This window comes from Cervus elaphus, chromosome X (assembly GCF_910594005.1).
Source record: "Cervus elaphus chromosome X, mCerEla1.1, whole genome shotgun sequence".
Classification (NCBI taxonomy): Eukaryota; Metazoa; Chordata; class Mammalia; order Artiodactyla; family Cervidae; genus Cervus; species Cervus elaphus.
In genome coordinates, this window is record NC_057848.1 from 155884889 (window position 1) to 155899658 (window position 14770).

The 14770-nt window shown below is 38.6% G+C and overlaps 1 protein-coding gene across 7 annotated transcripts in view; it reads left to right on the forward strand.

The window, feature by feature from the left end:
* Positions 1-14770, forward strand: part of SH3KBP1 (SH3 domain containing kinase binding protein 1) — a 334928-nt gene that overhangs the window by 196784 nt on the left and 123374 nt on the right. For 2 of the 7 annotated variants that reach the window (XM_043896948.1, XM_043896949.1), the window contains exon 1: positions 1530-1676. The exons of 4 other annotated variants lie outside the window; for them this stretch is intronic. In XM_043896948.1, the coding sequence (XP_043752883.1) occupies positions 1662-1676 (15 nt within the window). In that variant the 5' untranslated portion in view covers positions 1530-1661. Of the gene's footprint in view, positions 1-1529; positions 1677-5447; positions 5514-14770 lie in introns of those variants that run through there. One more of the 7 variants, XM_043896947.1, reaches the window with a different exon arrangement.

A 14770-nucleotide genomic window follows, 5' to 3' on the forward strand; every position in this document is an offset into this window, starting at 1 on the left:
ATTTGTCTGATGTTTTTCTCGTGATTTGACTGAAATGATGGATTTGGAGGGAGATCCACTTAGGTGGAGTGCCGTTCTCATCCCATCAGAGAAAGGGTCCATGGTCTGAACATGACTTTTCACTGGTAATGTTGACCTTGGTCTCCCAGCTGAGGGAGTGTTTAGCAGTTATCTCCACTGTAAAGCTGGTCTGTTTTTTCTCCTTTTCTCAATCAACTCTTTGGGAAGAAGTCACTGTACATGCCTTGCTCTTCAGGAGTGGGAAATTGAGCTCACCTGCTTCAGGGTGGAGTATCTACATTATTTATTTGGAGTTCTTCTGCAGAGATGACTTGTCTTGTCCCTCCCATCATAATTAGGTTTTGATAAGGGGATTTCTTATCTGTCCTCTAAGTTCAAAATGCTAATTCTGTGGCACATGCATCATACTTGCCATTTTCAGCCAAGTGACATTTCCCACATGTGTTTTCTTGCCTGATACATAAGCAGATCTATGCCTTATTTACTCAAGCAGATTGCAAGTTTCTTGAGGACTGGGACAGCATCTTATTGAAAGCCCTTTACATACTGTAGGTAGTTAATAAACACTGAATAAATGGTTTTTGAATGAGCCTAATTTAAAAATTAACCATAGTTAATAACAAAAACCGGTTATTAAAGTCTCTGTACATGAAAACTGTAGTAAGATGAGGAAACTATTGAAGTGAGTTTGAATTTGTAATAGTCATAGGGTACTTCCTGTGTGCCAGGAACTTTTCTAAGCAGTTTATGTATATTATCTATTTAATCTGCCAGATAGCCCTGTATCATGGTGCTATTATACCCATTTTGTAGATAAGGAAACTGAGGTGAACACAGTCTAAATAAGTTGCTCAAGATCACACAATTAGCAAGTGGCCCAGCTGGATATTTGATCTTAGACACTCTGGCTATAGAGTTGTGAACTCTTAACCACTGGGCTCTGAATTCATCACAATGATAATTAAAATGGTACCTCACTTAGGCGAAAAGCAAGATTTCTATTTAAACACTTTATTCCTATCTGTTAGGATACTCCCAGTGACATGGCTGGCAGCAGTCTTGCTGTATTTTTCCCAGGGAAAGTGTTTCTATAAAGACATGGCTGCTGCTCCTTCTTCAGATTTTGTCTTTTTTTAATGAGTCATTTTTGTGTTTTACAACTATTTTATTTCTTTAAAATACAGGCACTCTCATGATGGGCATTTCATATACAAACCATATCTTAGACATCTCTCACTCCCAAATCATGTCATCTATTGAAAGATAGTGGGTTTTTTTTTTTCTCTCTGACGTTTTTCACCAGAAGTGGTTGCCGAGTCCTGCCAAACAAACGCTCCTTGAGTCTGTTGCTTGTCCCAGTGGTCACACCTGTGGGTCTGAGGAGGCAGCCTAGATTCCTGCGGCAACGTAGGCGAGGGAGGAGGACTTTTCGCGAAGCCACCCAAGCCATGAATCGGCCCTGGCTTCCTGAACCATAAACAAATGGGAGCTTTGTTCTCCCCGTTGCTCATTTGGTCCCAAGTATGACTCAGGGTTAGGCTGGGTCCTTCAGGCTCCGTGCCTTTGGCTGTTGGAAGGAAGTGGGAGGGCTGCAGGGTAGTTCTGGGACCTTTTCAAACTGAAAAGAGGAGGCTGCCTACATGATGGGAGAAGAGGTATTTCTGTTTTTTTCTTTTTTTCTATTTTCTTTTAAAGATGGAATAAGTTCCCCTTAACTTGTATTTCTTATCTTACTATTCTCTAACAAGCTTTGTGATGAGTTTGCATTAGTAGGTTAAAATGAAGTGTTTGCTAGCTAGGATCCCCTGTGGAGGTGGGAGGGGGCGTTGCTCTGAATGGGTTAAGGAACAACCTATAATGTGGAGGATTGTTTTCTAAAATCAGATGTGACACTGGATCTATTTAGCTGTTTTAACCACCCCCCACCACTTTGGTCAATTTGGCCATTAATTTTTACAGATGTTTCTAATTTCTCTGTGTCTGGGGTTTTCGTGTCCTCATACTGCAGAGAGTAATTTGGATGGGCAGTTTGCACAAGCAGTAACTGTTACACCATGTCACCGAGATGTTTAGCAATTACAGATGTTTGCGTGGTAAACAAATGCAGCTTGCTCTTCAGGTTAGCTTAAGAGAGAAGACCACGTCCGCACAGAGTGAGCCAACAGTGGGGCGTTTCACTCTGGGTGGGGGGCTTGGACATTGGAGTTTGCCTGGTGAATGAAGGAGCTGTGAGTAGTGACTTCTGGGTGCTGTTGAATTGCTTTTTATTGAGGTAAAGATCTTTGGCTGATTTTGTAGTACTGGACATTTCTCTTTGTTTGCTCATATACAGGGTAAAATAGAGACACTAAATTATTTGATTTTCTAAGAGTTTGCTAGTAATAGGTGATCTGGTTTCTCTCTGTGAGTTGTTCATATTTGTCTACCTAAAAGCAGAAGTCTGTCATTTTCCAAACACAAAATAAAATTCCCTAAATAAGCCACAGGACAAGTAAGGCTTCCAATGTGTCATATGTCTTCCATATTCCTGTTTCTTCTTGCAAAAAAAAATTTTAAGGGACAGGTTGATGATATCTATAAAATATATCCCTCTATGTCTTTTTCTGTCAGCTCTAACATAATATTTTCACAATTACATAAAAGGAAAATAGCATGAAAAGAAGGAAACACACTGTTTTAACACACTATTTTAAGAGTAGGAGGACTTCTTGAAAAGTTTTTTGAATGGTGTCTGTTGCTTGCCTAGAAGGACATGAGTGCAGGCAGCAGTTGGCTAAAATAAAAAATATATTCATCTGCAATGGATTTAAAGAATTTTCCTATTGAAAGATATCTTAAATTTGCTGATTATTCTCATCACTGGATGTCACTGATCTGAGTTGTGAAAAGTAAAAATCAGAATTAAGAATTTATATACAAAATTCAGATGGTGACTCTTCATTTGGGAAATGAGTAAAAGCTTGATGAAACATACATTGGAAAAGTCTTGGTGATGGCCTCTCTGGCTCCATCAGATGAGGGCCTGGAGATGGGCCCCTTAAAGGTTAGTGACCTGTAAACTACTCATTGCACTGCTGAGTGCCCCCCAAATCCTTTGCTTACTTGTTTCTCAAAATGGAAATAGCTCTCTTATTCCTCTGCTTATAGAAGCTCTTTGCAATAATTGCTATAATAATAACAACTCAAAGTTAAAGAATACCAAGAAACAAATAGAAATTGTCCTTAATTCTATAATCCAGGAATAACCGTAGTCAACATTTTATATGCATCTTCTAGACTCTGATCCTGAATGTGCATGTAGCACACATCACTCTTCATACAATAATGAGGTCATATTAAATGTCACTAGTTTTTAAAATTTAATATATTATGAGTTCCCCATTTCTGTCAGAGAGCTGTGTGATCATTCATTGTCAAGATGCACCACCATCTATTGAACCACTCCCTGTGTGATAACCGTTTAGGTTGCTTCCAGATTTTTGCTATTAAAAATAACATTTTGTATATGCATTATTGTACCTTCTCTGATTATTTCCTTTGACTGAATTTTTAAAAGAGGAACTTCCAGATTATAGTGTGACTTAATTCTGGTTGTTTTTGTTTTAAATGAAAATAACCCAAGTAAGTATATGATTAAAAAAAATTCCAACAGAACAAAACCAAGACTGTCTCAATCCCATACTTAACTTTACTTCCCAGTGGAAATCCCCCATAAGAGCTTTCTGTGCACCCTTCTAAAAGTATAAAATCTTTTCATTGTGGTAAAATATATATAACATGACACCACTTTATTCCTTTTTGAGTGTACAGTTCAGTAGTGTTAAATACATTCACATTGCTATACAACCATCATCACCATCTATCTCCAAAAATTTTACATCTTCCCAAACTGAAAACTTTGTGCTTATTAAATGCTAACTCCCAGTTCCCCCTCCACTTAGCAGTTACCTTTTTACTTTCTTTCTTTTTCTTTGACTACTCGTGTGACTGGAATTATAAAATAATTGTCCATTTGTGGTTTATTTCATTCAGCATAATGTCTTCAAGGTTCATCCATGTGCCTGAATTTCCTTCCTCTTTAAGGCCGAATAATACTCCATTGTATTGGTAAATCACAGTTGTTTTAACTATCCCTCTGTTGCTTCCCTAGTGGCTCAAAGGGTAAAGAACCTGCCTGCAATGCAGGAGACCCCTGTTCGATCCCTGAGTCGGGAAGATCCCCTGGAGAAGGAAATGGCAACCCACTCCAGTGTTCTTGCCTGGAGAATCCCATGGACAGAGGAGCCTGGCAGGCTACAGTCCATAGGGTCACACAGAGTTGGACATAACTGAAGCGACTTAGCACACACACACACATCCTTCCACTGATAAACATTTAGGTTGTTTCCATCTTTTTACTACTGTGAATAATGCTACAATGAACACTGCTATACTGATCCCTCCTGTCAGTGTTTTGGGGATATATCCCCAGGAGTAGAATCACTGGATCATCTGGTAATTCTCTTTTTAATATTAGAGGGAACCTCCATACTGTTTTCCACAGTGACTGCAGCATTTTACATTCCCACCAGCAATGCACAAGAGTTCCAGTCTCTCCATTTGCTTGCCAACACTTGTGATTTTCTGTTTGTTTTTCTTTTTTACTAATAGCCATCCTATTGGGTATGAAGTAGTGTCTCATTGTGGTTAGGATTGGTGTTTAACATGTATTCGTGTTGTCTATCACTAAAAGGAAAGGATATTATTCTTCTCATCTTAGAATGATGAGTTGAGAAAAAAGTCTTCTGAGAATCCCTATGAACCAGCAGATCAGGTACATGATCCCAAGAGACTGTAAAATTGCTTCAAGGAAGAATTAGTTCCCCCTGTTTCTGTGGCTCCTGCAGAACAGATGAGCAGAGAGTTTTGGTGGTTGCTGAGCTTCAGAGGTTTAAGGGTGACAGGTTTATGAAGAGTGGATTCAAAGCCATTCTTTTGAGGAAAGATGAATTTCTCTTTTGTGCTATTTTAATTCTATCTAAAATTTTTTATTGGAGTGTAGTTTCTTTACAGTGTTGTGTTAGTTTCTGCTCTACAGCAAAGTGAATCAGCTGTATGTGTGTATATATATACATATATATATGTATATATATATATCCTCTCTTTTTTTGGATTTCCTTACCATTTATGTCACCACAGAGCATTAAGTCAAGTTCCCTGTGCTATACAGTAGGTTCTCATTAGTTGTCTGTTTTATGCATAATAGTATATATATGCCAATCCCAATTCATCCCACTCCTCCTCCCCCACCATACTATTTTAATTCTAAATGATAGTACTTGTTTCATCTTACGTTGTGGGGAAAGCAGTTTTATGATTGATTTTTCTCTCTTCACGTTCTGCTCTGGAATTCCTTGGGGACAAGAGATGAAAGTCCTTCCTTTTGCACATCATTTGCCAACATGTTCATTTGCTTCAGTGGACATTCTTCAGTGGGGTGGGCTGAGGTATCTGTAAGTATTTCATCATGCCCTGTTGTGTTCATGTATTAACAATTATTTCATAATATTTATAGTCCTAGAGTTTGCAGATACTTTTGGCTCCTGAAGTTCAAGGTTTTAAAATTTTCTGTGTGGCCGTTAAAATGATCATGTTTCAGTACCTAGCTTGTCTTTTTCTCTCAGAGATTCTCACTAGTTGTTAAATGATGTTCTAAGCAACTAGATTTCAGTGGGATGGATTAAGTGTAATGCTCTATGAAAGGGCTTCCCTGGTGGTTCAGACAGTAAAGAATCTTCTGCAATGCAGGAGACCTGGGTTTGATCCCTGGGTTGGGAAAATCCCCTGGAGAAGGAAATGGCTACCCACTCCAGTATTCTTGTCTGGGAAATCCCATGGACAGAGGAGCCTGGCGGGCTACCGTCCATGGGGTCACACAGAGTTGGACACGACTGAGCAACTAACATTTTCACTCTGGAGGCTTCTCTGGTGGCTCAGATGGTAAAGAATCTGCCTGCAATGGAGAAGACCCAGGTTCAGTCCCTGGGTGGGGAAGATCCCCTGGAAAAGGGAATGGCTAACCACTCTAGTATTCTTGCAACTTTAAAACAAGCCATTCATCTTACTTTGCATGGTGGTCTGTCTTTGCTTACATATAAAGAATTTAGATCACAGATATCATTCAGTTAGTCAGCAACCTTTTTTGTAGTTTTCTGTGGCACCCAAGGCCATTTAATAGGTGTGAGATGAGGTACCATTACACGCCAGTCAGGATGGCTGCTATCCAAAAGTCTACAAGCAATAAATGCTGGAGAGGGTGTGGAGAAAAGGGAACCCTCTTACACTGTTGGTGGGAATGCAAACTAGTACAGCTGCTATGGAGAACAGTGTGGAGATTTCTTTAAAAACTGGAAATAGAACTGCCATATGACCCAGCAATCCCACTTCTGGGCATACACACCGAGGAAACCAGATCTGAAAGAGACACGTGCACCCCAATGTTCATCGCAGCACTGTTTATAATAGCCAGGACATGGAAGCAACCTAGATGTCCATCAGCAGATGAATGGATAAGGAAGCTGTGGTACATATACACCATGGAATATTACTCAGCCATTAAAAAGAATTCATTTGAATCAGTTCTAATGAGATGGATGAAACTGGAGCCCATTATACAGAGTGAAGTAAGCCAGAAAGATAAAGACCAATACAGTATACTAACGCATATACATGGAATTTAGAAAGATGGTAACGATAATCCTATATGCAAAACAGAAAAAGAGACACAGAAGTACAGAACAGACTTTTGGACTCTGTGGGAGAAGGCGAGGGTGGGATGTTTCGAGAGAACAGCCTCGAAACATGTATATTATCTAGGGTGCAACAGATCACCAGCCCAGGTTGGATGCATGAGACAAGTGCTCGGGCCTGGTGCACTGGGAAGACCCAGAGGAATCGGGTGGAGAGGGAGGTGGGAGGGGGGATCGGGATGGGGAATACATGTAACTCCATGGCTGATTCATGTCAATGTATGACAAAAACCACTACAATATTGTAAAGTAATTAGCCTCCAACTAATAAAAATAAGTGGAAGAAAAACTAAAAAAAAAAAGATGTTCTCACTGAAAAAATAAAAAAATAAAAGGTGTGAGATGAAGGAAAAAAAAGTATGAGATGACAGCCTTATTCTCAACTCAGACTCCTAATGTCAGAGGCCAGATCCTGAGTTAACACATACCCATAAATGCTCTAGAAACACATGGAAGCATAATTATAATAACCCCTACTTACACCTCTAATAGAGATTTCTCTCTCTCTAAACTTGGGCTGCAAAATGAACAATTTACAAATGAAGAGTTTTCCAGTATTGCCTTAAAAGCCAGTTATTCATCAAAGGACCATGGTTAAGTCATTTCACAAGTGGCCTGTGACTCAGGAGTGTCACCCCAATTAAACTCATCCTTGAATTTCTAGGAAGAAAATAAAGCAATATTTGGAAAATCGAAGACAGATATTTGGGGGTCTCTATCATTTAGAAGCTATATTTCTGTGTTGCTCATTTAAGCTGAGGATATTAGAAGTGATAAAGATGGATTTACTGCCTCATTTTCTTTTTCTTCTTTCACTTACTAAGCATTTTCACCCGCCAGTGATTTTAATATGTTTTGCTCCATTTGTGTTGGTAGCATCTGCTCAGTCTGTTCTTTTTATTTTGATTTCTTCGTTGGATTTCTCATTTTTTCTCTTCACCAGAGGCAGCTTTTCTGAAACTTCTTGGGTACCTTTTCTAGACTGTTAATAAAAATTGATAAGATATAAAATGACAAGACTTTAGATCCTAGAATTGTCCAAATATGTCCTCTTGGGACAGTGCCTAGCACTGTCTAGTTACTGCACTGGGAGAGCTAGATACAGTTTATGTCTTATATGTCTCAATTTTAGATTTAGTTTCTTTTGCTTCAAATCCCAGTATTCTCTCTGCATTCAGGTGTTGTTAGTAGCAGAGAAAGTAGACTTGCTCAGAATTTAGAATTCTGTTTTTTCAAGTGATGTGAATACAGATACTACTACATTTGACTCAGAAGAGGCTGAAATGTTACGAAGATGGTAACTCTGTGCCCATGCATGGATGTAATCTGCCTAAGCAATGCATGTCATGTTGTTGATTTGCAACATAGAGGTGAGCAGAGCGTAATTAATTCTTACAGTGCTTATAGTCAAGTGTTATAGGATCTCTGACATTTTGGTATAATTTTTGCATTCATTGCCCAAGAGTTCAAGCAATTCCAGGTTTTTCTGACTAGAGCCTTCAGTCATAGGTCGTTAGGCAGGAGAGGAGAAAAGTGGTCCAGGTAAGAGAGGACAGGGGGTCTTGAGAAAATTCATGAGAAAGCAAAAGACATACAGCTGGGTCAGGGAGACATCACAGTACTAAAGTGGTTTAATAGGGCCACAGAGCAGTGTGTTTGTGTGAAGCCCAACCCTGACATTAGTCTGAAAATTCTGTGTGAAATGAAGATCTAACATGGGTTGATGATCTTGTCATGAAACTGAATGACTAGAAAGAGGAAGGGGTACTCTAAGAGGTGATGACAGAAAGCAGCGAATGAAGATAGTCAGGAAACTAGAACTCAGGGGATGATTTGGGAGTGTGGAGTAGTGTCAGTCCTTGTGACAGAGAGAAGGATAAACAGAGTTGGGGAGGAAATGAAGAATTATGTTGGGGTTAATGGTTGACCATTCTCTGGTCCCATTGATGGATGAAAAAAAGGGAGTCCCCTTTAATTTGAGACATGGTGGCCAGCTTGGAAAAAAGAGAGAAGTAGCTTCCCAGTGCTAGTGGTAAAGAACACGCCTGCCAATGCAGGAGATGTAAGAGATGTGGGATCGATCCCTGGGTGGGGAAGATCCCCTGGAGAAGGTCATGGAAACCCACTCCAGTGTTCTTGCCTGGAGAATTCCATGGACAGAGGAGCCTGACAGGCTACAGTCCATAGGGTCACAAACAGTCAGACATGACTAAAGCAACTTCACATGCATGCACAACCAACAGTGAGCGCTGATAATTCTTCCTTGTCCTATGATGGGAACGGTGTGGAAATCTTCCCCTGAAAGTCCCTGTAGAATTGGCTAGATGATCATCTGAAGATCACCTGTCTGAAAGAGATTAAGTATAGTAACGGGAGTAGGGAATAGGTTATAAACTCCAGAAGTACCATCACTGGCCTCTGTCCTCCTTTGTCAAATCTTCCGTGAATCTGTATTGTTTTTTCTGTGCCAAGCCTATAGGGAGTCTTTGTGGAAGGCACAAAGAGGAATTGCTGCTCTCGGGAACTCAAATGTGGAGAGCACTGAAATGAACGTTCTCCATTGTAACAGAAAAGGACAAGGGATTTCTAAAGACCAGAAAATGCATCAGTTGGATATTTTGCTGTGCACATTGTCTTCTCCACACCCTCTTAAAAAAAATATGCCTTTAGAAAATAGCATATAACCACAAAAAGTGCCGTTTAAGAAAGCACATGATTAAAGTAGGTGATTTCATGGTTTTTTTCCTTCTTTTTAAAAAAATTATTCATTTTTAATCAAAGGATATTTGCTTTACAATATTGTGTTGGTTTCTACCATACATCAACATGAATCAGCCATAAATATACATATGTCCCCTCCCTCTTGAACCTCCCTCCCACCCCTCTAGGTTGTCACAGAGCACTCATTTAAGCTCCCTGAGTCACACAGCAAATTCCCACTGGCTATCTATTTCACATGTGATAGTGTATATGTTTCCATGCTACTCTCTGCATTTTTCTCACCCTCTCCTTCTCTCTCTATGTCCATAAGTCTGTTCTCTATGTCTGCATCTCCATTGCTGCCCTGCAAATAGATTCATCAGTACCAACTTTCTGGATTCCATATGTATGTGTTAATATATGATATTTGTTTTTCTCTTTCCAACTTATTTCATCATATAATAGACTCTAGGTCCATCCACCTCCTTAGAACTGACTCAGATCTATTCCTTTGTATGACTGAGTACTTTACCAACAAAGGTCCATCTAGTCAAGGCTATGGTTTTTCCAGTAGTCATGTATGGGTATGAGAGTTGGACTGTAAAGAAAGCTGAGCGCAGAAGAATTGATGCTTTTGAACTGTGGTGTTGGAGAAGACTCCTGAGAGTCCCTTGGACTGCAAGGAGATCCAACCAGTCCATCCTAAAGGAAATCTGTCCTGAATATTCATTGGAAGGACTGATGTTGAAGCTGAAACTCCAATACTTTGGCCATGTGATGCCAAGAGCTGACTCATTTGAAAAGACCTTGATACTGGGAAAGATTGAGGGCAGGAGGAGTAGGGGACGACAGAGGATGAGATGGTTGGATGGCATCACCGACTCAATGGACGTGAGTTTGGGTAAACTCCGGGAGTTGGTGATGGATAGGGAGGCCTGGCATGCTTCAGTTCATGGGGTTGCAAAGAGTCGGACAAGACTAAGCGACTGAACTTGACTGAACTGAATATTCTGTTGTATACCACAGCTTCTTTATCCATTCATCTGGTTGATGTACATCTAAGTTGCTTCCATGTCCTAGCTATTGTAAACTGTGCTGCAATGAACATTGGGGTACATGTCTTTTTCAACTGTGGTTTTCTCAGGGTATGTGCCCAGTACTAGGATTGTTGGGTCATATGTTAGTTTTATTCCTAGTTTTTTTAAAAGGAATCTGCATTCTGTCCCCCTTAGTGGCTGTGTCAATTTACATTCCCACAAACAGTATGAGAGGGTTCCCTTTTCTCCACACCCTCTCCAGCATGTATTGCTTGTAGATTTTTTGATGATGGTCATTCTGAGCAGTGTGAGGTGATATCTCATTGTAGTTTTTATTTGCATTTCTCTAATAATGAGCAATGTTGAGTGCATCTTTTCATGTGTTTATTAGCCATTTGTATGTCTTCTTTGGAGAAGCGTCTGTTTAGGTCTTCTGCTCACTTTTTGATGGGTTATTTGTTTTTTCTGATATTGAATTGCATGAGCTGCTGGTATATTTTGGAGATTAATCACTTGTCAGTGGTTTCATTTGCTATTATTTTCTCCCATTCTGAGGGTTGTCTTATCACATTGTTTATAGATTCATTTGCTGTGGAAAAGTTTTAATGTTTAATTAGGTCCAATTTGTTTGTTTTGGACTTTATTTCCATTACTCTGGGAGGTGAGTCATAGAGGATCTTGCTGTGATTTATGTCATATGGTGTTCTGCCTGTATTTTTCTTTAAGAATTTTATAGCTTCTGGTCTTACATTTAGGTCTTTAATCCATTTTGAGTTTATCTCTGTGTATGGTGTTAGGAAGTGTTCTAATTTCATTCTTTTACATGTAACTGTCCAGTTTTCCCAGCACTGCTTATTGAAGAGACCATCTTTTCCCCATTGTATATTCTTGCCTCCTTTGTCAAAGATAAGGTGCCCATAGGTGCATGGGTTTATCTCTTGACTTTCCATCTTGTTCCATTGGTCTATATTTCTGTTTTTGTCCCAGTTCCATACCATCTTGATGACCGTAGCTTTGTAGTGTAGTCTGAAGTCAGGAAGGTTGATTCCTCCAGCTCCATTCTTCTTGCTCATTATTGCTTTGGCTATTCAGGGTCTTTTGTGTTCCCATACGAATTGTGAAATTTTTTGTTCTAGTTCTATGAAAAATGCCTTTGATAATTTGATAGGGATTGCATTGAACCTGTAGTTTGCTTTTGGTAGTATAGTCATTTTCACAGTGACTATACTATATTGACTCTTCCAACCCAGGAACATGGAATATCTCTCCATCTGTTTATGTCATCTTTGATTTTTTTCATCAGTGTCTTATAGATTTCGGTATATAGCTCTTTTGTCTCCTCATGAGTGTTAGTTGCTCAGTCCTGTCTGACCCTTTGTGACCCCATGGACTGTGGCCTACCAGCCTCCTCTGTTCATGGGATTCTCCAGGCAAGAATACTGGAGTGGGCAGCCATTCCCTTCTCTGGGGGATCTTCCTGACCCAGGGATTGAACCTGGGACTCCTGTATTTTAGGTGGATTCCTTACCATCTGAGCCACCAGGGTGGCTTAGGTAGATTTATTCCTAAGTATTTTATGCTTTATGTTGCAATAACAAATGGAATTAATTCCTTAATTTCTCTTTCTTATTTTTCATTGCTATACATTCCTATATATTCCTAGTGTATAGGAACTCAAGTGATTTCTGTGCATTGATTTTGTGTCCTGCGACTTTACTAAATTCACTGATCAGCTCTAGTAATTTTCTGATAATATCTTTAGGGTTTTATATGTATAGTATCATGTTATCTGCAAACAGTGAGAGTTTTACTTGTTCTTTTCAAATCTGAATTCATTTTTTTTTTCTTTTTCTTTTCCAATTGCCATGGCTAGGACTTCCAAAACTATGTTGAATGATAGTGGTGAGAGTGGGCACCCTTGTCTTATTCCTGATCTTAGAGGAAATGCTTTTAGTTTTTCACCATTGAGAATAGTGTTTGCTGTGGGTTTATCATATATGGCATTTATTATGTTGAGGTAGATTCCTTCTATGTCCATTTTAAAGAGTTTTTAAATCATAAATGGGGTGCTGAATTTTGTCAAACCCTTTTTCTGCATCTGAGATTATCGTATGGTTTTTATCTTTCAATTTGTTAATATGGTGTATCACATTGATTGATTTGCACATATAGAGGAATCCTGCATCTCCAGGATAAACCCAATTTGATCATGGTGTATGATATTTTAAATGTGTTTTTGGATTCTGTTAACTAGAATTTTGTTGAGTACTTTTGCATCTCTGTTCATCAGTGATATTGTCCTGTAGTTTTCTTTTTGTGTGATGTCCTTATCTGATTTTGGTATCAGGGTAATGGTGGCCTCGTAGAATTGAGTTTAAAAGTGTTCCTTCCTCTGCAATTTTTTGGAAGAGTTTGAAAAGTATAGGCATTAGCTCATCTCTAAACATTTGATAGATTTCACCTGTGAAGTCATCTGGTCCTGGGTGTTTGAGTTTTGGGAGATTTTTAATCCGTTTCAGTGCTTCTCATTGGCTTGTTCATATTTTCTGTTTCTTCCTGGTTCAGTCTTAGAAGGTTGAACTTTTCTAAGAATCTGTCTGTTTCTTCCAGGTTGTCCATTTTGTTGGCATATGCAGTTGCTCATAATAATCTCTTATGATCCTTTATATTTCTATGTTGTTTGCTATAACCTCTCCTTTTTCATTTATAATTTTGTTGATTTGATTCCTCTCCCTTTTTTTCTTGATGAGTCTGGCTAATGGTTTGTCAATTTTATCTTCTCAAAGAACCAAATTTTAGTTTTATTAATCTTTATTATTGTTTCCTTCATTTCTTTTTCATTATTTCCGCTCTGATCTTTACAATTTCTTTCCTTCTACTAACTTTGGGGGGTTTTGTTCTTTTTCCATTTGTTTTAGGTGTAAAGTTAGGTTGTCTATTCAATGTTTTTCTTGTTTCTTGAGGTAAGATTATATTGCTATAAACTTCCCTCCTAGAACTGCTTTTGCTACATCCCATAGGTTTTGAGTCATTGTATTTTCATTGTCATTTGTGTCTAGGAATTTTTTGATTTCCCTTTTTATTTCTTCAGTAACCTGTTGGTTATTTAGAAATGTATTGTTTAATCTCTATGTGTTTGTGTTTGTTTGTTTTTTTTTTTTACAGTTTTTTTCCTTGTAGTTGATATCTAGTCTCATGGCATTGTGGTCAGAAAAGATGCTTGATATGATTTCAATTTTCTTATATTTACTGAGGCTTGATTTGTGACACAGTGACAGATGTGGTCTATCTTAGAGAATGTTCCACGTACACTAGAGAAAAAAGTATATTCTTCCATATTTGAATGGAAAGTCCTGAAGGTATCGATTAGGTTCATCTGGTCTAATGTGTCATTTAAGGCTTCTGTTTCCTTATTAATTTTCTGTTTTGATGATCTATCCATTGGTGTTAGTGGGATGTTAACGCCCCACTACTATTACTGTGTTACTGTCAGTTTCTCCTTTTATGTCTGTTAGTGTTGGCCTTTTGTATTGAGGTGCTCTTATGTTGGATGCATAAATATTTAAGATTGTTATATTTTCTTCTTGGATTGATCCCTTGATCATTATGTAGTGTCCTTCTTTATCTCTTCTAATATTCTTTATCTTAAGGTATATTTTGTTTGATATAAGAATTGCTATTTTGGCTTACTTTTGATTTCCATTTGCATGGAATATCTTTTTCCATCCTCTCACCTTCATTCCGTATGTGTCTCTGGGTCTGAAGTGAGTTCTCTTATAGACAGCATATATATGGGTCTTGTTTTTGTATCCATTCAGCCCGTCTATGTCCTTTGGTTGGAGCATTTAATCAATTTACATTTAAAGTAATTATTGATATATGTGTTCCTATTGACATTTTCTTAATTGTTTTAGGTTTGTTTTTGTAGGTCTTTTCCTTCTCTTGTGTTTCCTGCCTATAGAAGTCCCTTCAACACTTGTTGTAAAGCTGGTTTGCTGATGCTAAATTCTCTTAACTTTTGCTCATCTGTAAAGATTTTGATTCCTCCATCAATTTTGAATGAGATTCTTTCTGGGTAGAGTAATCCTGGTTGTAGATTTTTCCCTTTCAGGACTTTAAATATATCCTGCCATTCCCTTCTGGCCTGTAGGGTTTCTGCTGAAAGATCAACTGTTAATCATATGGAGTTTCTCCTCTATGTTACTTGTTGCTTTTCCCTTGCTG